This window comes from Capricornis sumatraensis, chromosome 20 (assembly GCF_032405125.1).
Source record: "Capricornis sumatraensis isolate serow.1 chromosome 20, serow.2, whole genome shotgun sequence".
In the NCBI taxonomy this organism is placed as follows: Eukaryota; Metazoa; Chordata; class Mammalia; order Artiodactyla; family Bovidae; genus Capricornis; species Capricornis sumatraensis.
In genome coordinates, this window is record NC_091088.1 from 27,509,556 (window position 1) to 27,532,277 (window position 22,722).

The following is a 22,722-nucleotide window of genomic DNA, read 5'->3' on the forward strand; positions in this document are numbered from 1 at the left end:
GACTCTTAGCGACCCCATGGACTGTAGCCCTTAAATTTGTGTTACAGTTTTGTTCCCTTTAATCAACAAATACCTGTCAAAGCACCTGTCATGTGCTTCTTTGCAAAGTACTGGGAAAATGAGAAGGAACAACACAGACAAGATCCCTGAGCTCATGAACCTTACATTCTGGTTAGGCAGAGTTAGACTATATGGACCTTTGTGAGCAAAGTGATCTCTGCTTTTTAATGTGCTGTCTAGGTTTGCCATAGCTTTTCTTCCATGGAGCAAGTGTCTTTTGATTTTTTGGCTGCAATTACCATTCTCAGTGATTTTGGAGCCCAATAAAATGAAATTACCTAAATACTTTTAAATTATGATGAATACTGTGAAGGAAATAAACCAGGAACTGAAATCAAGAACAACAGAAAGCACGTGGTTTAGATTTGGGGTGGTCATTGGGGTTCTATCTCAATAAGAGGGAATGAAATTATTAATGTGAAGAGCTGATTTCTGGTAAAGATGGAAGATTTTGTATATTACACAAATATAATTTCATTCTTCCTTAAAACCCAACTTAAATGTCAATAAAGAGGAAAAAATTCAAGGCATTAAGCTTGATGAAGTATACAGGTAAAAAATTTTAGTTTCTTAAATAGTAGAAGGGAAGGAAATGGAGAGGGTATCTAAATCAGTAGTTCTCAACCAGACATGATTTTGTGCCCCAGTCTTGCTCTCACTCTGGGTTGTTACAACTTTGAGGATGTTAATGGCATCTAATGGGTAGAGGCCATGAGAGCACAGGCAGCACCCACAGTAAGACACTGTGCAGGCTCAAAATAACAGTAGTGGCAAGATTGAAAAGCTTGCTGTAATCTGAAAGAGATTGAAATGTCCTCAGCCAGGCATAATGTATGAGCCTTATTTGGATCCTGATTGAAAGCAGCAGCCCAGGGGAAATTTTTCTGTTATTTTTATTAGATAATTATAAATTTGAATACTAAATATTAAGTATTACTGCATTTCTTGGGGCTGACATGTTGTAGGGTATTGTGATTATTTTTTTAAGGAAGTATTTTACATGTGTTAAAAGATACGCAGACATTTATTAGAGGTGATTATTGTCTTCAGTTAATTTCAAAATAGTATTGGATGTTCGGGAGCAAACATAATATAGATGAAGTAAAATTGGCCGTGAATTGATAATGAAGTTGGAAGATAGGACCTGATGCTCCATCGTATTATTCTATCTATTTTTGTGTATGCCTAATTCCATAATTTAAAAATAAATAAGAATAAACCTCTAAAAGTAGACAGGGTGGGAAACAAATTTTGGAATCTTGGAGTGTTAGATAAGTGGTAACTAACTTAACCAACGAGAGAGAACTGAATCTTAGGTCAACATTAGGAAAGGGCAACAACCAGCTGATTTTGCTTAATAGATTATCCAAAAGTTTCAAGAGTTTGTGACATCCATGACCTCTGAAAGTGGGTATAAAAGACAGGGGCTTTGATTAAATATTGTCTAAAGGGGAGATCAGACCCATAAATACCCTCTTCAGCTCCATGTACCCATGATATGAAGACTGACTGAATGTTTATTCTCTAGAGAAAATAAAATAAGGTGTGTATTTCATTGGGATTTGCAACATGGACTTACCAAATGGCTATTGAATTAATATGTATAATGGACAGTGTCATACTGAAGGAAGAAAACTAAGAAATTTTCCTTGGTTGATCTGACCAGAGCAAAACCTAAAGATAATGACAGGAAAAAGCCAGCCAGATTACCCTTCAAAGAGTCCACAGTCAGCTCCATTCATTCAGATGGCCAGTCAGTTTTCCTTTCATTCTTAAATATGAGCAAATCACCAAGAGTATCAGACATCTGAGGAAAGTCTCCAACATGAATGAGAGACTAAAAACAAATTGCTAAAATGTAATTGTAGGAAAAAGGCTATAAAAACAAGTTTTTAAATATTAATATTTGAAAAGATACTTCAAGTATACCATGATTTTGAAAGAAGAGTAAACACACTCTTGTGAAACAGATCTTTTAGCCACAACTTACAGTTTTGTAACTAAGGAAGCAAAAAGTAAAGCACAGGGAAAGGTTTGATCTTTCAGTTTTTACATTTAGAAAAAAAAAGTTTTGGAATATAGAGGTAATCAGAATGATTAATTAGAGATATTAAATTAGGTGTTTGGCAGAAATTGTGTTAATATGTGTGGAGTCATTGTACTGACTTATCTTGTAATTGAGTTAATATTGATACCATTAACATTTCAAAGATCTCTGTATAGCCTCCACAGACCTCTGAAAGCCTCCAGAAGTTGCTTGCATTATGAAAATGTTTCAAACTTAAAATCTTTATACAAATTATCCCTGATTTTACCTGTCCTCATTTCAACAGGCCTGTCAGCCCCGGTACCAAGAGGTAGAAAAGGGAAGAAAGTAAAGACTCAAACAAGCTCATTTGATATACAAAAAGCAGAATGGCTTCGAAAATACAATCCTGAGCAACTACTTCAAGATGAAGGCTACAAAAAACATATAAAACACCACTGTAATAAGTAGGTAGTAGGGTATTTTTAACACAACTCATTAAAGAGTTTACTTTTTTGAATTTTAACAATCTTAAAGCATGCTGATTTGGAGTACAGAGACAGTGTGATCTAGGACCAATCCTAATCTTAATCTTACAAGGTGTCCTTCAGCAAATCATGGTACCTCTTGTGTCACTTTTCATCAACAGAGAGAGAAAACTGACCTCCAAGTGAGCTCGTTATATCTTTCTTGGCTCTTAAATAATGATGATTGTGAAGATTTTGGAGAAACCTATTGTATATATATGGTAGTAATGTGATTAATTTAATCAGAAGTAATTATTATTATTTCATTATAAAAATTCTGTATACAAATTCTTTTTTAATTTTAACCCCATGGATGAATTTTCTTTAATGATGATTAATGTCTTTTTATTTTTTCCCTTCATTTTTAGAGTTTTGCTTCGTGTAAGAATGCTGTATTATCTAAAGCAAGAAGTCATTGGAAATGAGTGTCAGAAAGTTTTTGATGGAGTTGATGCAAGGTAAATAACATGTTTATATTTAGTTTTTAGCCATATGATGAGGCAAAAGTTAAATGACTAGGAAATTTTATATTAAGTGGCTCTTTATTCAGTGAAATTCACAGAAAGGAAAATCTACCAAATTTAGAGTAATCCTCGTCAATTTGTTGCCTTTCATCAATAATCTCATTGTTGGCTCTGTCACCAGAAATTATAAGAAGAGTGAAAATAGCAGTAGTAGTAGCTTGCTACTACCATGTGAAGTGAAAGTCGCTCAGTCGTGTCTGACTCTTTGCAACACCATGAACTATACAGTCCATGGAAGTCTGCAGGCCAGAATACTGGAACGGGTAGCCTTTCCCTTCTCCAGGGAATCTTCCCAACCCAGGGATAAAACCCAGGTCTCCCACATTGCAGGTGGATTCTTTATTGGCTGAGACACAAGGGAAGCCCTCTCTGGTTGTGGTGGTTAAACAGCTTATTTGTGTTTAATCACATTTGAGATTAATGATCACAAGTTTGAAGTGAGTCATTTGGCAGGGCTTGTGTGATTTTCTCCAGCAATGTTCAACTGCTTAGGTATAGGCAAAAAGGTAAGTGGATTTTTAGGTTTAACATGAATTGGGGTTGTGTCATGTGTGTAGAACAGAGGGAAAAGCCAGCAAAGAATTTTAATGAGTTCAGTGCTGGACTACAGAATGCTTATTTATAATGAGGAAAGTGGGGAGATGAAACTGGGGAAGAAAGTGATGATGGATAGTATGTGGTAAGATGGGGGACATCATGATGAAGCTAGAGAATTATAGTGAAAAGTACCCAAGTTAATTGAGTTGGAAGGAACTGACAGGTGGAATTCAGTTTGAAGAGATAATGCTGCTATTGGTGATGGTAAGATTAAGTATATGACTGTGTGCATGTGTGGCTGTGGTAGAGAGAAAAAAAGATGATGTAAAGGTCAAGGATCTGAGAGACCAAGTATTGGATGGATCACATGAGGATGCACGAGTCCCTCTTTGTAGTAAGAGGGAGGAAACTTAAGTTTTAGGGCTCTTACTGCCATATCTAAGCCCTAAAACTGTAATTCTCTAGCTTCATCATGGTGTTGGTGTCCCCATGTTACCACTTACTATTCATCATCACTTTCATCCCCCACTTTCCTCATTATAAATAAGCATTCTGTAGTCCAGCACTGTACTCATTAAAATTCTTTGCTGGCTTTTCCCTCTGTTCTTGACACATACTTGACACAACCCCAATTCATGTTAAACCTAAAAATCCATTTACTTTTTTGCCTATATCTGAGCAGTTGAATGTTGCTGGAGAAAATCATACAAACTCTGCCAAATGACTCACTTCAAATTTATGATCATTAAACACAAATAAGCTGTTTAACCAACATGACCAGAAAGTTCATTTACCAGTTCTTCAAGAGGACCATTCCATACCTCTCTCCTCAAACCATCTTCCTGTCCTACTAGCATCCCCTCCAATAATGACTTTGGTATATATTTCATGAAGAAAATAGAAACAGACAAGAGCCACCTTCAGTTCTACTTGTCATATGTGTCCCGCTATTTATTCCTTCTCTCGGGATGCCCTAGAAATCCTCCTCCTCATCCTCCTAAGAGCAGCCCTTATGCTTGGAACTCATCTCTTACCTTTTAAAGATTTTACACCTTTGTTTCCTGAATCATCATTTCCCCTACTCTTTACTGAATCATGCTCTTGGCATATATGCATTCATTAATATCATTCACTTTAAAAAGAACAAAAAACCTACTATAATATACATACATCCTTCTAATCCATTTCTCTGCTGTCCTTCACAAAAATAGAGAGCTGTGTGGGTTGATAATCTTATACCTCTTTACTTTGCATTTTCTCTTGAGCCTGTTCCAATTAATGCTATATCTCCACTCTCTGAATGAAATAATTTTTAGTAAGGCCACTAATAACCTACAGTGTGGAGTTTAGATGTCTCTGAACTTACTCTGTTTCTCCCTTCTTGAAATGATGTCTTCAGGAGACTTCCATGTTGCTACACCCACCTGGTTGTTCTTTTTTCCTCGTTGCTCTTTTTATTTTCCTTTGCTAGCTCTTACTCTTCTAATAGAGGCTTCCCAGGTGGCTCAGCTTTTAAGCATCCATCGGCTAATGCAGGAGACGCTGGTGTGATCCCTGGGTCAGGACGATCCCGTGGAGACGGAAATGGCCACCCACTTCAGTATTCTTGCCTGGAAAATGCTGTGGACAGAGGAGCCTGGCAGGCTACAGTTCACAGGGTCGCAAAGAGCCAGATGTGGCTGAGAGACTGAACGACAGCAGCTTCTGATAGAGCTCCAGACGTTGGATTGGTCAAGAGCGGTGTCCTCAGCTTGCTTTCTTGCCTGTTCTTTCTCCTTAGGTGAACTTATACAGCCTCATCATGTCAAATATGATCTATACACAGATGACTGTCATCTTTACATATTCATCCCAGACCCCTCCCCTCAGCTCCAAAGTCTAAAGCAGCTGCCTCAAACATTTCCACTTGAAATATCTGATTAACATCTCAGTCTTCCCCTGCATCTTCCAAATCTTCTGTCTCCTTTTGTGCCCTCCCCACCCTCCCACATTCAGGCCTTCTCCATCCTCGTAGATCTACCACCCAGTTGCTCTGGTATTATTCTTGATCATTCTCGTCTCCTCAAACCCTACAGGAAGACTTGTTAGCTTGACATAGTATATGTGAAGTCTGAGCACTTTTTCTCTCTTTGCTCTGCTGACTCCCTAGTCCAGGCCACCATTATCTCATGTTTAGACTTTTGCAATGGCCTCCTTATTGAGTCTCTTTGCCTCTTCTTTTTCAAGTGAAAGTGAAAGTGAAGTCTCTCAGTCGTGTCCAACTCTTTGCGACCCGTGGACTGTAGCCCACCAAGCTCCTCCATCCAAGGGATTCTCCAGGCAAGAATACTGGAGTGGGTTGCCATTTCCTTCTCCAGGGGATCTTCCCGACCCAGGGATCGAACCCAGGTCTCCCACATTGCAGGCAGACGCTTTAACCTCTGCACCACCAGAGTAGTTGGATTTTGTTGTTGTTTTGGCACAGCCCCACGATTTGCAGGATCTTAGTTCCCCAACCAGGGATTGAACCCAGGCCCCCTGCAGTGGAAGCACAGAGTTCTAACCACTGCTGGACTGCCAGGGAATTCCCATTTTTGCATCTTTTGCCTCTCTACAGTTGTACCTTGATACAGAAACCAGAGTGATCTTTGTAAAGCAAACATCAGGCCAAGGTACTCCTCTTCTTAGAACCTTTTCATTTCTCTTAGAATAAAGACCTATCCTATAGTGACCTGCGTGAGTCTGGGCCTTCTGCCTCCACTCTGTCCTTCATCCGCAATGTTCCTCCAGCATGTTAGGCTCATTCTGTGCTGCTTCCCAGTGCAATACTCTCTCCCCTCATTTTCCACAGAAGGGCCTGCTCCCATCATGCAGGTCTCAGCGTAGGTTTCACCTCTGCAGATAGGCCTTCCCTGCCTGCTCTAGCTAGAGCAGCCCACTGGTCACTGACTATAACTTAACGTTATTTTATCTCATTCGTGATGCCTACTAGTATTAAAAATTGTATTTATTTTTGAATCGTATTTCTCCTGTCAGTACAGTTTAAGCTGACTGAAGGTGACATCTGCTATCTGTCTTATTGGTGATCATATTCCTAGCCCCAAGAACCTGGGAAATAGTAGCAATCAGTAAATACAATTTGTTGTTGACTGATTGGCTCCTCTTTTTCTTTGATCTAATTGAAATCAACCCCCTTGTGATTTCCTAGGAACTGTGATCTTTGAATTATCCTCTTTCATTATTCTCTCCTTCACTGGTTTCTCATTTTGGGTTTTATTTGGATTTTAAGGTATTCTTATCTCTCTCAACATACTCCCTCATTCCCTCCAGGCCTTTGCATTCTTGGGGAAACATTCTCTTTCCCATTTTCCTCCCTTCTCCCTCTCTTACTCCTCAGGCAACATCAAATCAGCCTCCCTGTCTTCTCAACTGGGTGCCTTGTCACAGCACTCATCACAGGTATTGAAGAGGTTTTGCAGATACTTCTTCAAAAGGGCAGGGATCTGTCTATCTTATTATTGCCATTGTTAGCACCTAGTGAATACTGTTTAAATCTATTTTGAATGGATGATCTGGCCAGGGGAAGTCAGAGGCTTTATGCAAGAGATTGCAGACATTAACAACAGGAGTATATGCACCTTATTGTATTCCTTTCCCCAGCAGTTAATGAACACTTAACATGCACATGGCACATTTAAACCATGAGGTATATACTGAGTGCCCTTTACTAGTCGCTCCGTCGTGTCTGACTCTGTGACCCCACGGACTGTAGCCCACCAGGCTTCTCTGCCCATGGAATTCTCCAGGCGAGAATACTGGAATGGATTACCATTCCCTTCTCCAGAGGAACCCTAGAACCCTGGTCTCCTGTATCGCAGGCAGATTCTTTACCGTTTGAGCTTCAGGGAAGTCTGTAAAGTGAAAGTAACTCAGTCCTGTCCGACTCTTCAGAGCTGCATGGACTGTACAGTCCATGGAGTTCTCCAGGTCAGAAAACTGGAGTGGGTAGGTTTTTCCCTTCTCCAGCAGATCTTCCTAACCCAGGAATTGAACTGGAGTCTCCTGCATTGCAGGCAGATTCTTTACCAACTGAGCTATCAGGGAAGCCTCCTTTACTCTTTAAAAGAAGGAAAAAACCTTCCACCTCAGATGTCACAGTGTTTTGAGCTTAGAGTGCCACCTGCTGGTTTGTATAGGGAAATACAGTATCTGACCCACTTGATAATTCCCCTTTGGGTATCGTGTCTCCAGTGTTCTTTCCTCTTTTTCCTTTATCATTCTGTGCTTCTGCTTTGATTAATCCTGACCAGGAGTGAAATCAAAACTAAATCTCATCTTTAACTGTATTTTTTCTCATCTGTTTTTCAGCTTTTGCCATATCATAGGAAAACCTCTCTTCCTCTTTCTGCACTAAACTAAAAAATACTGTGATTGTGACACTTCTGTTTTTAAGCAAAATAAGATATAATGAGATGTGCATTTTAGAATGCTGAAAAATGTCTTTCAGTCTCCTGGCAAAACATGAAAAATAAAGTGATTTCCTTATGTTTTATTTACTTATTAAATTTATAACTCTTTCTTTTTCATTGTCAGTGTCTTTTATTTCAACTATATTAGTGCTTAAGTATTAGGTTCTTGTGCACCAGACCAGAAACACTAATCACTTATTTTATATCTGTATGAAAGTTTATTTTGAGTTCCCAGAGATAACCAACTTATAGATGAACTTTTGTCACACAACCTAGGAAACTCCTCATATCTTACATCCCTAGTCCTTTGTTAATTTATAAAATTTATGATGCTAAGATGAAGAGATGAAATGCAACTAAATTTGTGGGGTTTTTTTATGTGTTGTATCTTTAAATCATATCTGTGATTCTTTGAAAACTGATAATTCATTAATTTCATAGAGAAATTCTCAAGTAGAATTTTGATTCCCTGGGGTATTATGCTGTGCTTAATCACTAAGTCGTGTCCGACTCTTTGCAACCCACTGGAGTATAGCCTACTAGGCTCTTCTGTTCATGGGGATTCTCCAGGCAAAAATACTGGAGTGGGTTGCCATGCCCTCCTCCAGAGAATCTTCCTGGCCCATGGATCGAACTCAGGTCTCCTGTATTGCAGGTGGATTCTTCACCCTTTGAGCCACTAGGGAAGCCCAAGAATACTGGACTGGGTAGCCTATCCCTTCCCCAGGAGACCTTCCCAACCGGGGAATCAAACTGGGGTCTCCTGCATTGCAAGAAGATTCTTGCCAGCTGAGCTACTAGGCAAGCCCTATTCAATCTCTGCCCCTTTGGCTGTTGAATGCAATATAAGAATGACATATATTTATATAAAAATTAGTGATATTTGCTAATCCTTATCAAACATTAACTCTATGCTAGGCTGAAGGAGACAGTGGCTTGAATCTCTGTGGTAAAGAAGTGAACATTTCAGTCGTTTTATGCATGGCATCTTTCCCTTTTTAGAGGTATATATTACTTTAGAGGTGTGTTACTCACAGAATGTTTCTGGGAAAATGATAATTTCAAGTGATAAAAGAAAAGAAAGTTATATTTATAAAATTATAAGTGCTATAGTTGCTTTATATTAATGAAAACCACCAAATTACCAGAGCATCATGGCTTTATCATTGTGTTTTTATTAACTTATCATGTTATCATTTTGTGGCATGGTATTATAAACAGCATAAAAATAGCACTTTGAGTGGTTTCATCAAATTATTAATCAAAAACTTGCATTTTTCTCTAGTTATAAGCAGTGCTTCATTTTTCAGTGTGACTTCCTAGCAATTGTTGCTGTTGCTGTTCAGTCACTCAGTTGTGTCCAGCTCTTTGCGACCCCATGGACTGCAGCACGCCAGGCTTCCCTGTCCTTCCATCTCCCAGAGCTTGCTCAAACTCATGTCCATTGAGTCGGTGATGCCATCCAACCATCTTGTCCTCTGTCGTCCCCTTCTCCTCCTGCCTTCAATCTTTCCTGGCATCAGGGTCTTTTCTAATGAGTGGGCTCTTCGCATCAGGGGGCAAAATATTGGAGCTTCAGCTTCAACCTCAGTCCTTCCAGTGAATATTCAGGATTGATTTCCTATTCCTAGCAATAGCAGTCTAAGAAAGACATAACTTGTTTTACAGTGTAGAGCAATTAGATTTGCTTTTTTAGGGGCTCAGTCTCCTCATATACAAAATAAAATATTTGAACCAGATGATTTTGGCCACATTGTTTGCCGACATAATCAGATAGAACCTTTTGTCTGTATCTGAAGGAAATCAGTGGAAAGAATATTATTCCTTAAGGATAAAGTAAACCTTTTGAAACTGACTTCTTCTGTTGTGCTTAAGAGTATTAATTCATTTTATGATATCTTTGTAGTTACTGTGCAGTTTTATAATTTTAATTATAAATTATATATATAATTTTAATTGGTGATAATTGTGGGAAATAATAGTTATATCCTCTTTTTGTTAAAAACCACAATGCTTTTTAGAAGCTGTGTAAAATTTTGCCTCCTTTTAGACTTGTTTATAGTAACTCATAAAGTCATATCATGCTTTTTTTTAAGTGACATTGATGTTTGGGTCCCAGAACCAGACCACTCAGAAGTTCCAGCTGAGTGGTGGGATTTTGATGCTGATAAGTCACTCCTTATTGGAGTTTTTAAACATGGTAAGTGAGAAGTAAGATAGGTAGAGTCTTCATCTCTGTGTACTGTTAAGTCAGCTATGTCTTAATTTATTGATTTCCACTTACAGCTTTATTTCAGTAATACCCTTTGAACACACTATATAAAGCATGCACTCTCAAACTGTGCATCCGTCACTACATTTTGTTATGAGTGGGTGGCATATATAAACTGCTTCTCCCGGACTTGTCTCATGTAACATTCCCTCTCAGGAAGAGTTTTTATGTGAGATTTGTTGCATGTGATCAGTTTTTCCTCTTTTTCAGTTTAACTGATAAATTTAATCTAGATTCCTAAATATACTTATTGTCAGACCATGTAATGTTTGTGATAATTTCTAGAAAACGTTTAACCTGTATCATTTTAATATATGGTCCCTTTAGTCCAGGAACATCACCCATCATAAATATGAGAAATACTTACATGTTTTTCTTCTTTTTATCCTTTTTACTTACAAAATTGGTGGTCCCTCTAGGTTATGAAAAGTATAACACTATCCGAGCAGACCCAGCATTGTGCTTCTTGGAAAGAGTGGGAAAACCTGATGAGAAAGCAGTTGCTGCAGAACAGAGGGCAAATGATTATATGGATGGGTATGTGCATTTCAGAAGCATGAGTTCTCCGTATATCTCTGTCAACATCAGCATGTTCTATGTCAGTGATGTTTCTCTTTAAATAAAGTAGTAGTAAGAGATTCTGGAGTTTACAGTCCAAACGAGCTAATGATAGTCTAATAAATCAGCACTTGTCAAACAGAGTGTGAATGAAGAAAGAGACTGGACCTTCCCCACACCCATTCATTTGATGAGTTCTTCACTTGTCCATTCTTAGTAGTCACAGCAATTAAGACCATAGAATTTTGAAGGTGTAAGAGGGAATAAGAAGGCTAAGCATACACAATTGAAGAGAAAGATGATGTTCATTATACCTGTTTCTTTTCTCACCGAAAGTGGAAAGTAGGAGACTCTGTTAAGATTAATATCACATTTATAAGTGAACTTGGGGGTAATTAGAGTAAATTAGAACTAGTGTTCTTCTGACTTGGCATGTAATTGCCTTCATGCTAATAGACTTGAGCTCCTCTGGCTAAAGAACAGAGACTTCAGTCTGACCTTTAAAACATATTAAAAAGTCTTTCCAACAGTACCCCATTTGTTTGTCCACCAAGGTAAATTTGAAGTTCGGGAACAATAATTATGGCATTTGTTGGTATTTAACAGGGATGTGGAAGATCCAGAATACAAACCTGCCCCAGCTATCTTTAAAGATGATATAGAGGTATGCTTTGGATCATGTTTTTAAGTCCTCAATTCTAGTTATCCATGTTTTCTTTTGTTTGCTTTTTCTTTTTGTGTGTTTTTCCTCCATATGTTTTTATTATACATCATTTCTCAGAAGTTAGTGACCAGCTTAGGTTGCCAGACATCACAAATAAGCATTTAGAATCTGCTTGATCTCCCCTTCTAGACAACCTTGGGACTGGTTTGGACATATGGATGAAATGGAACTTGCCAACATGCTACGCTGCTAGGAACCAAAAAACACAGTGTTCAGGAACAAAATCCCAAAGCAGAGTGAAAACTAGATACTAAAGGTACACAGCAACAGGTAGAAACTGTGCCGCCATAAAACAGTTTGAAATAGAGGGTAGAGCCTAGAGGAATTTTGAGCTGCTAAAGCACAGTTCTAAGTGTTCTATTTATAGAAAGTCAAAAGGAAGAAAAAGAGTTGTTGAAAGTACAGAAAATAATCTGTTGGATTGGAGAAATGATATTAAAAGAGGAGAGGAATTTCTCCAATATTTCTGAGAACATAGTAAAGACTAAACAGTGCTATGGCTGTCAGGTAGGATTTGCTGGCCTTGGTTGCCAGGGGAATGGGATATTGGTGTGGTGCCTACATGCGGAAGAAAGATGAGGTTTAGGCCAGTATGTACCAGTGAGAATGATATCCAGTAAAATCAGAACCCTTAAAGGGTAGTACTTTCTGCCAAATTGCGCATAAAAACATAGAAATTTATCACAGATTGGGCTTCAGGTAAGGAGAAAATTATCTCCCCTGAGAACTCATAACCATAGGCCTACCTTTTCTTGAGTTTATGGTTTGATTTTTTTTTTTAATTTAATCTACATGGTCCAGGAATTCTCAAGACAAAACATGTAATATAAAAAGAGATCCCAAGCTGGTAATACACTTGAGGTACCTGGAGAAAGAAAACAAAGATAAAGAACTAATAGAAGAAACAGCTTCAGTTGAGATTATATTTGCGTCCTGAAGATAAAAGCCTTCCATGAAATAAGGTCAAGATCCCAAACTTCATCTATGAGGAACACTTTACCATGAGTTAATGTTAGCAAATACAACAAAGAACAAGATTAGATCTCTAAGAATTTCTAATAATAGATCTCCTGAAATAGAAAATAAATTTTTTTCTCATTAAAAACATTAAAGAAAGAACTAAGAACAAAAGAAAGCATATGATTTTAAAAGGGACATGTGAAGGAGAATTATATGTAACTTTAGAAGTGGAAAATATTGACCTTGAAATTTAAAACTCAACAAATAAGTTATACCTTGTGCTGGAGAAGCAAATTAGACACAGTTCATGAAAGAAGAAATTATTTAAAATATAGAAGAAATTATCCATAATGTAGCATAGATGAATCAGTTTGAGCCAAAAAGAGAGAAACTACATAGTAATTTCAACAGGGCAAGCTTGACGTAAAGACTTACTGATTGTGATAGAGGAATTGAAATAATGAGAGATAGACTAGAAAGAAGTGTTGAGAACTCTAAAGAATGTAAGAATAGGCACTGCTCCTGAGGCTGAGATACAGCACCCAGGGAAGGATCCTGTCCCCACTAGGGCTAAGGGTATGGCCTTGGTAAGCAGAGGACTGTTACCAAAAAGATTAGAAATAACAAGGATAGGGTGCAGAGCAAAGTGAGACCTGGCACACTGTCGGCGGGAATGTAAATTGGTGTGGTCACTATGGAAAACAGTATAGAGGTTCCTTAAAAAATCGTCATGTGACCCAGCAGCCAGACTACGGGTACTTAGCCTTTAAAGAAAAACACAAATTTGAAAAGATATATGCACCCCCATCACATGTTGTTTCAAGTATTATTTATAATAACCAAGATGTGGTAACAGCCTACGTGTCAAATCGATGGAAAAATGGGTGAAGAGATTGTGAGAGATAAATATACATAACACACATTTTCATATATACATTTATGTATATATGTATACAATGGAACATTATTTTTAAAAAGACTGAAATCTTCTCATTTGCAACAACATGGATGGACCTTGAGGACATTATGCTAAGTGAAATAAGTCAGAGAAAGACAAATGCTGTGTGATCTCTTAATATGTGGAATCTAAAAAAGAACATATTTTTAAACTAAATTGATAGATAAAGAGAACAGATTGTGCTTGCCAGAGACTGGGAGTTAGAGATGAGGTGGAAATGGGTTGGTTTGGGTTTTTTTAGTTTAAATAAATTTTTAAAATTCTATTGCAAAACAAAGTATTATAAACAAAATCGATTCTCTTACTGTATCTTGACCCAGTTTCCCTGTGACAGATTTCTGTTTTCTTTTGAAAGGATGATGTTTCCTCACCAGGAGATCTTGTTATAGCAGATGGAGGTAAATAACATTTCTTTCTTTTAGTATTACAGTTGCAATCATTATAAAACATAGTTGATTGAAAGATTAACAGTATTTTTAGTTTTTAGAGCTCTAATTAAAGAGTTTTTAAAAGCGATTTGTTTTTGCGTTTCACTTAATTGGATTACAAGAAAAAATTAAGGAAATTTTGCTGTTTTTGTGAGCTTCATGATAGTATCTGTTTAGTTTTTTTTGTGTGTTTGTTTTTTAGTTGTGTGGTTTTTTTTTTAATTGACATGAGTTTCTTTAAATGTAGATGGTCAGCTGATGGAGGGTGATAAAATTTATTGGCCTACTCAGTCAGCTTTAACTACCCGTTTGAGGCGTCTCATTACTGCATATCAGCGTACCAATAAAAACAGACAAATCCAGCAGATACAACCTACTTTCCCTGTGCCTGCCAGTGTTATGCAGCCTCTTTATGAAGAAGCCACTCTTAACCCTAAAATGGCAGCCAAGATAGAAAGACAGCAGAGGTAAGACTAAGTTTTTAATATATAATATCTAAACATACTGTTCATTCTGAAGTCTCTTAAGGCTAGGATTATCTCACGTTTCTAAAAACATATCTAGGTAAAAGTTGGTCACAGCAAAATGCTTTATGCACACATACGTGTACATAAGTATATGCACACACAAAGATGGTTAAACTAATACAGATTGCATTTTATAGTTACTAGGTCTTATTTTATGTGTAATTCATGTTTATGAACAGTGAGATGTAAGGGAAATGAAGGTGAAAACTCAACAGTTAAATTATAAATGAAATGTATTTTTAAATTATTTGAAATAAATTCCATTGTGTCTTATTTCCCATGATGGCATTAATGAAGTACAGAATTCATGAAAGAGAAGTTTGTCTCTGCTTTTTACAGAGGATGAACTCTTAAAGCTACTGATGTCAAAGGGAAATAAATAGTAGTAGAACTTCTTGCAAGAGATCTTGTTAGGAAGACAGGCACACTTCTCTCATCCCCAAAACTTTAACTTCTTAAAAAGGATAGAATCCCTGGAAAAGAATAAGAAAGTTTAGCAATAACCCAGGCTCCTTGTTAAACCTGGATCTTTGGATTTTTTTCTGAAAGATAAATCATTGTTCCTTTGTTTCACTTGAGGCACATTCATTGTAACCAGAATTTACTCCAACACTGAAGATTTTAGCTATCCTAGATGCCGCCACCTGTGTAAATACACTGTTTCAGTTATCTGTCCTTGCATAACCACCCATCCCATAACACAGTGATGTAAAGCAACATCAGTTTTTTTATTTCTCACAGTTCTGTGGGTTGACCAGGTGATTCTTCTGCTTTCCATGGTGTTGGCCAGAGTGTAGGAAGGGTTTGAAAATCAAGTTAGTTGTACAGTCACATCTGACTCTGCGATCCCATGGACTAGAGCCCACCAGGCTCCTCTGTCCGTGGAATTCTCCAGGCAAGAATACTGGAGTGGGTTGCCATTTCCTTCTCCAGGGGATCTTCCCAACCCAGGGATCAAACCTGGGTCTCCTTCATTGCAGGCAGTTTCCAAGAGGGAACATTCCAAATGGCAAAGGCTAAAGTTGCAGGGGTTTATGGCCCAGCCTCCTCAGCAGTTACAGTGTCACAGCTGCCACCCTACTGTTGGCCAAAAGAATCACAGGGCTGACCATGATTTAAGGGAAATGAGTTGCTCTCAAATAGAAGAGTGGCAAAGAATTTGTGGCCATCTTCAATCTGCCACATAACATTTTGCCTCAGTCTGGAAGATTTAGATAATCTTCCTAAAGTTTTAGTTTTATCATAATATTCAGTGCCCTTTATTTCGTACAAGGATAAAGCCTAACTTCTTAAGCCTTAATTCAAGACTCTCTTTAGTTTAGGCCTTAGCATGCATTTATAATTTTATTCACTACTATGTCCCCAGCCTGAATGCCCCACTTAGTCTTGATTCAATATCCTACTTAAGTTGTTCTGTCACCGAAACTATTCTTATTAACTCTTTGGTCCATACATGGCCCTACTATTCCTTCAGTGTTCAGCATGGGTTCTTTATCCTCTGTTGGTTTTTTCCTGCACTAGACTAGCTCTCAGTATTCTTTGTTTTCTGACCTAAATAAAACTAGTCATTTTCAAAATGATAAAAGATCCTGTAATAACATTCTTCTTTTCCTTTCCATGTCTTATCTAAGCTGTAAACAAATGCCACTTAACTCTGTGATGTCTTTCTTGGTTAGTCAAGTTTGAACAAATCCTTCCATCTTCTGTGCTGTCTTAAACTTGTGGTTTCTATAATACATACAACTATAAAATACTACCTTATACTGTAAATATGTTTGAAATGTTTTATCTTTTATTCAAAGGGAGGGTCATCATGTCTTATACATTCTTGTATCCCATACATATTTTTTCACACAGTTAAGTATGCAAAAAAAACCATTATTGTCTGAAGGAAAAGAAGCATGGATAGAGATGAGTCAACTAGCATTTTTAAATGTGTTTATAGGCAGTAACCCTGGATTTAATCTTTTAAAGTGTTAGGTACTTGAAATGTTTTTGAATTTTACAATAGTCATTTATATTCAGCATTAATATTATTTCATGAGCAACATGACTTTTTCTTTAATTCAAAACAGATGGACAAGAAGAGAAGAAGCTGATTTTTACAGAGTTGTATCTACATTTGGAGTGGTATTTGATCCTGACAGAGGCCAGTTTGATTGGACAAAATTTAGGGCTATGGCTCGGCTACATAAGAAAACTGATGATAGCTTGGAGAAATATCTGTACGCATTCATGTCTATGTGTAGGAGGGTTTGTCGTCTTCCTTCCAAAGAAGGTATGTATAAAAATTTTTTTTTTCCTTTGTTTCAATCAAAGAAACAGAACTAAAATTCAGAAATTCCCAGCTTTTTAATACAGTATCATCTAATTCAACATTTCACCAGTTTTTCTGAATTGTAAGTAAACTCTGCTTAACAGTCCTTTATTCCTTAATTCTACTATTGAAATGAGAGCTAAAGAGAATACAGGTACACATTAAATTTTGAGAAAATAGTCAGTGTTTTTATTTAGGATTAGATTTATGATTGTCAGGGGTGGGAAAATAAAGGATAGCTTTTGGTAAATAGAAATAACCTATATTTTCAGTCCGTCTGATAGGAACTGTGCTGGAGGGCTTATTTAGCACAAATGATTTCGCAAGAAATGAGGCTTCCATTCAAAAGACATTTTAGTAGGAAAAACCACCCAGGGCCTTCAGAAAACAGAACCAAAACAAGAGCAATTAATCAGAGCTGCTGATTCTCACCCAATTTAATTGATTTTGAATCCCAGGTGGGGAGTTTTCATATATCCCTCACTTTTCCTCCTGTAATGTTAAAATCTTATATCACTAATCATCTTGCTGCTGCTGCTGCTGCTGCTAAGTCACTTCAGTCATGTCTAACTCTGTGTGACCCCATAGACGGCAAGCCCACCAGGGTCTCCCGTCCCTGGGATTCTCCAGGCAAGAACACTGGAGTGGGTTGCCATTTCCTTCTCCAATGCATGAAAGTGAAAAGTGAAAGTGAAGTCTTAGTCGTATCCGACTCTTAGTGACCCCATGGACTGCAGCCTACCAGGCTCCTCTGTCTGGGATTTTCCAGGCAAGAGTACTGGAGTGGGTTGCCATTGCCCTCTCTGTATCTGTTTTTCTACTGATGTCCTTTTTTGTTCCAAGAGCCCACGTGGTATTCCATTGTTATTTTTCCTTCACCTCCTGCAGTCTGTAACAGTTCCTCAGTTTGGGGTTGTTTGTTTGTTCGTTTTGTCTTTAATGACCCTGATACCTTTGATCAGTTTTGCCAAAAACCCTTCAGTTTGGATTTGTCTGGTGTTTTCACATGATTGTGTTGAGGTTATACCTTTTTTTTGCAAGAATAACTTAGAATTGATGTTGTGTTTTTCTCAGAACCTAACATCAAGGGGCTCATGATGTCAGTGTGTCTTATTACTGATGATGTAGCCCTTGATTCTTTGTTAAGCTTAGGTAGTTTCTGCTGCGTTTCTCCTGTGTATAATTATGTTCTCCCCTGTAGTTAGCAGATATCTTAAGAAGATACTTTGAGACCACACAAATCCTGTTCTCCTCAAACTCTTACCCATTGATTTTAGTAACCATCAGTAGATCTTATCTGCAGCAGTTTTTAACTGTGCAGTTCTACTGCAAGGAAAAGCTGTTCTTTCTCCCTAGTCTACTCAATTATTTATTCATATTCATATTTACTCAAATGAGTGTTTATTTTTTATTCTGTAGGTTATAATCCAGTACTGTCCGTATTAATTCTGGTGTTCAGATTGTTCCAAATCTGGCCATTAGTACCTCTTTAGGTAGTCTCTACGTTATTCCAACAAGCTTCTATCTTGTTTTGAGTTCTTCCCAACTGCCAGTATCTCTGCTGATAAAGATAAAGAAAGTGCAGTTGCTCAATCGTGTCCAACTCTTTGCGACCCCATGGACTAAGGAGCCTGCCAGGCTCCTCTGTACATAGGATTTTCTAGGCAAGAGTACTGGAGTGGGTTGCCATTTCCTTCTCCAAGGAATCTTCCCAACCCAGGGATTGAACCCAGGTCTCCCACATTGCAGACAGACGCTTTACCGTCTGAGCCATCAGGGAAGTCTGATAAAGATATGACCCCACCAAAAAGAAGAGAGTGTGGTCTGATGTTGAAATGGAACTGTCTCAGACTAGTAGTCATACACTGTTTGACAACTGTTCCTATGTTTATATCAGATTTTAAGAAAGACTTTGGTGTCCCTGTGAGTCCACTGTAATACTCTTGAGGTACCTCAGTGCACTTAAAGATATACGGACTTAAGTTTGCTTATGGGATGTTATTTTAACTTTTAATTTGTATTTGTAAGTGAGTTTGAGTGCTTTTCTTTTTGATTAAAATGGAGTAGTATGACATTAGCTCATTAAGAATTTCCCCTCATTTAAAACTGTTAAAATGAAATTCTGAAACTATACAATGATATTGAGTAGACATATATTTTAGAAGTTGCATTATTTGTTTTAAACCTATAATGAAGTATTTTTTAGGGTAATATGTTTGTTCTTATCTCAATTTAGAATTGGTGGATCCAAGTATTTTTATCCAGCCAATCACAGAAGAACGTGCTTCTCGGACTTTATATCGCATTGAACTTCTAAGGAAAGTAAGGGAACAGGCCCTCCGACATCCACAATTGTTTGAGCGCTTGAAGCTTTGCCATCCAAATCCAGACTTACCAGTCTGGTGGGAATGTGGCTCTCATGATAGGGACTTGCTCATTGGAGCTGCTAAACACGGGGTGAGCCGAACAGACTATCACATTCTTCGGGACCCTGAACTCTCATTTATGGCCGCTCAGAGGAACTACAGTCAAAGTAAGATGGCTCATTCAAGGACTTCTACCCCACTTTTACAGCAATATCAAGTAGCACTTTCTGCTTCTCCTCTTACCTCTCTACCTAGGCTCCTAGATCCTAAAGCTGTTATTCTAGAGGATGTGAAAGTTAAAAGTGAAAACCTTAAAGAGGAGCCTCAGTCTTCTGAAGAAGAGTCTATGTCTTCTGAGGAAACCAGGACACTAATAAAGTCTGAGCCTGTAAGTCCAAAGAATGGTGTTTTACCACAGGCTACTGGAGACCAGAAATCTGGTGGAAAAGGTGAAACAGACAGACGCATGGTTGCAGCCAGAACAGAGCCTCTAACTCCAAACCCGGCTTCTAAGAAGCAGCGAGTCCACAAAAGAGGATCAGAGTCTAGTTCTGATTCTGACTCTGATTCTGAGAGATCATCCTGTTCTTCCAGATCATCTTCTTCCTCGTCTTCCTCCTCTTCATGCTCCCACTCTCGATCAGGCTCTAGCTCTTCTTCCTCCTCCTCTTGTTCTTCAGCATCATCTTCATCCTCATCCTCATCTTCCTCTTCCTCATCCTCCTCCTCATCTTCGTCAGAAGAAAGTGACAGTGAAGAAGAGGAAGTCCAAAAGCGAGGTATATGCATAAAGTGCTTTTGCTATTTTAAGACATTTCATATGCAAATGAGAAGTGATTTGGATTGCTTAAGCATGCTTAAAATTGTTAGTTTAAATTTTACGTGTACAGATTTTCTTAAAGAAGGACTGCTGAAAATGCAACTAGATTACGGGTTCATACTCTGTATTCAGTATTCACATTGCAAAATGGGTTAGTCAAACAGGATGAAAGACTTGGCACAGTAATTTTATTTCTTTGTGATTGCCTTAAATTTAGTATTAGTATTTTTCCTAAAACAAGTTTATCAGTGAGCAAATAAAGATAATTATTTTATAATAGACACCAGTCCAACTAACAAGACCCTGCTTGGCCCTACTCAGAAAGGTCTAGCGGAGGAACTCCAGCCAGACTAGTGGTAGGTGGTCCTCTTCTGCGGGTGTCCTTGTTGCAGTCTAACAGCTCAGGTGTAAGGAAATGTGAGTGAGTGTGAGTGCGTTAGTCGCTCAGCCGTGTCCAACTCTTTGCTACCCATGGATTGGGGCCCGCCAGGCTCCTCCATCCATGAGATTTTCCAGGCAAGGATACTGGAGCGGGTAGCCATTCCCTTTCCCAGGGGATCTTCCCGACCCAGGGATCAAACCCAGGTCTCCCGCATTGCAGGTAGACTCTTTACTGTCTGAGCCACTGAGGAAGACTGTAAAGAATGAGTCTTTACATCTTCAAATGGGCATAGGAGCCATCCTGACACCCACAATAGCAAGCACCTCCTGTAACAACTCCACAAGCATGACTTTCTGGGTTTTCACACAGGACATGCCCAATTAAAGAGTTCCCTCCTGAAAGAATGATAGCCTCCCCAGCAGATATTTGTGCCCTTCCCAGTCCAGATTGATAAACTCCTGAATTTACCAATCACAAGTGTATGTGTTTTCAGGGAAACAGACCTAGAGAGTTACCATAGGTCAAATCTTCTTGCAGAAAGGGATGTTTGGTTAACCCTTTTCCTTCAAACTCCGTAATGCCACTTATTTAGCTTTTGCTATAATTTTAAAAATAATGAGTACTTCACTGTATTCTAGGTGATTTTTTTTTTTTTACTTCTCAACTTTTCATTTTCAAATCCTAATTATATAGGATTTGAGAAGTATATGCAAATTGTGTTACACAGTTTCTAAAACAATTATAATTGGTCATAATTATTCTTAGCAGAAGGTACCCCTCACATGAAAGCCTACGATGAAGAAAGTGTCGCGTCACTGAGCACTACCCAGGATGAGACCCAGGATAGTTTCCAGATGAACAACGGGACCGCAGAGTCTGCTTACATCCTACAGGGTGGATACATGCTGGCAGCATCATACTGGCCAAAGGTAAGTAAATCATTTCTTGCTGATACAGGTCATTTATAAAAATATTTTTCTGTCTATCTTTAATGGTAGATATTCCTATTATGTAGGAAAAAAGAGTCACTGTCATGTGTGGGATGACCATTTGGTGTTAGCATTAAAAGTAACAACTATTACTGTCAACTATTACTCCGTTAGATCTATGTCCTTAAATGTATATGATTCTCAACCTTAGAATATATAGAATATTCAGAAGAAAAGATAATGACGGCTTATGTTCACATACAATTCAGATGCTTCTTTATGAAATAAGTGCTTTTAAGTGGGTCTTCTTTAAGAAAATTTACGAACCAGTTGTGACTTAGAAAAATGTTCGTTTAAGTACATGTACATATAATGGTGGAAGCTCAGACTGTATTAAGACAGTTCTTCCTTCCTCCAGTATGTGACTGGATTAGTAGAAGAGTACTTAATTTTAGAAATGAGAGAGAGGAGAACTCTCTACTCTTCTGTATACTTCTGAGTTTGAATTTTTTATGAGGACCCTGTATTACTCTTATAAAAACAAAGGAACAGCAAAATATCTTTATATTTTTTAACTTCACCAATGGAAATTTATACGAAATTGTAATATGTATGTGAGAAAATGTATGCATACCAAGTACACACAAATTGTACCAGGGATAAATCCATCAAAGCTGTGATCCCCAAGGGTCTGGCTCAATTACTGAAATTACCCTTTGATGTTCATGCTGTTGTAGGATCGTGTGATGATCAACCGGCTGGACAGTATTTGTCAAACAGTCCTGAAAGGGAAGTGGCCTTCAGCTAGAAGAAGTTACGATGCCAACGCAGTGGCTTCTTTCTATACCACAAAGCTGCTGGACAGCTCTGGTGCAGCCACAGAATATAGCGAGCCCAGCGCGCCCCCTCCTGCAGGTGCTGCAGTCAAAGAAGAACATGATCAGTCAACACAGATGTCAAAGGTGAAGAAGCATGTACGAGAAAAGGAGTTTACAGTGAAAATCAAAGACGTATGTTTATTTTTATTGCCCTAGGACCTGATTGCGATTGCGGTGTGCAGCATGCTTTTCCTGCAAATGGCTGCCTGCTCTTACTCTTACTTCCTTCACATACTTGTTTTCTGGTATTTGGATTGTTTTTTTCTTTTTGATATCCAGGTTATTAAACTTGAATATTCTACTAGAGGGATCATCATTAAATATGTTTCTCTACCTATACTTCTGAAAATAGTCCTTCTGCTGATCAAGATGCTTTCTTAAACAGTCTGACAATTTCTTATTATTTAGTTCTTTTATATAATATTCGAATGGTATGTCAGTGCACTTTCTGTTTTAAATATTTAGCATGCCTTGTTATCAG

The 22,722-nt window shown here is 38.1% G+C and overlaps 1 protein-coding gene across 4 annotated transcripts in view; it reads left to right on the forward strand.

Annotated features, from left to right (window-relative positions):
- Nucleotides 1-22,722, forward strand: part of CHD9 (chromodomain helicase DNA binding protein 9) — a 128,845-nt gene that overhangs the window by 91,896 nt on the left and 14,227 nt on the right. Inside the window, exons 22-32 of one of the 4 annotated variants that reach the window (XM_068992604.1) lie at nt 2,394-2,553; nt 2,982-3,071; nt 10,219-10,322; nt 10,814-10,931; nt 11,559-11,616; nt 13,950-13,992; nt 14,270-14,489; nt 16,625-16,827; nt 19,103-20,011; nt 21,203-21,363; nt 22,101-22,373. In XM_068992604.1, coding sequence (XP_068848705.1) covers nt 2,394-2,553; nt 2,982-3,071; nt 10,219-10,322; nt 10,814-10,931; nt 11,559-11,616; nt 13,950-13,992; nt 14,270-14,489; nt 16,625-16,827; nt 19,103-20,011; nt 21,203-21,363; nt 22,101-22,373 — 2,339 coding nt within the window. Of the gene's footprint in view, nt 1-2,393; nt 2,554-2,981; nt 3,072-10,218; nt 10,323-10,813; nt 10,932-11,558; nt 11,617-13,949; nt 13,993-14,269; nt 14,490-16,624; nt 16,828-19,102; nt 20,012-21,199; nt 21,364-22,100; nt 22,374-22,722 lie in introns of all 4 variants that reach the window. The other 3 variants (XM_068992605.1, XM_068992606.1, XM_068992607.1) reach the window with 3 other exon arrangements.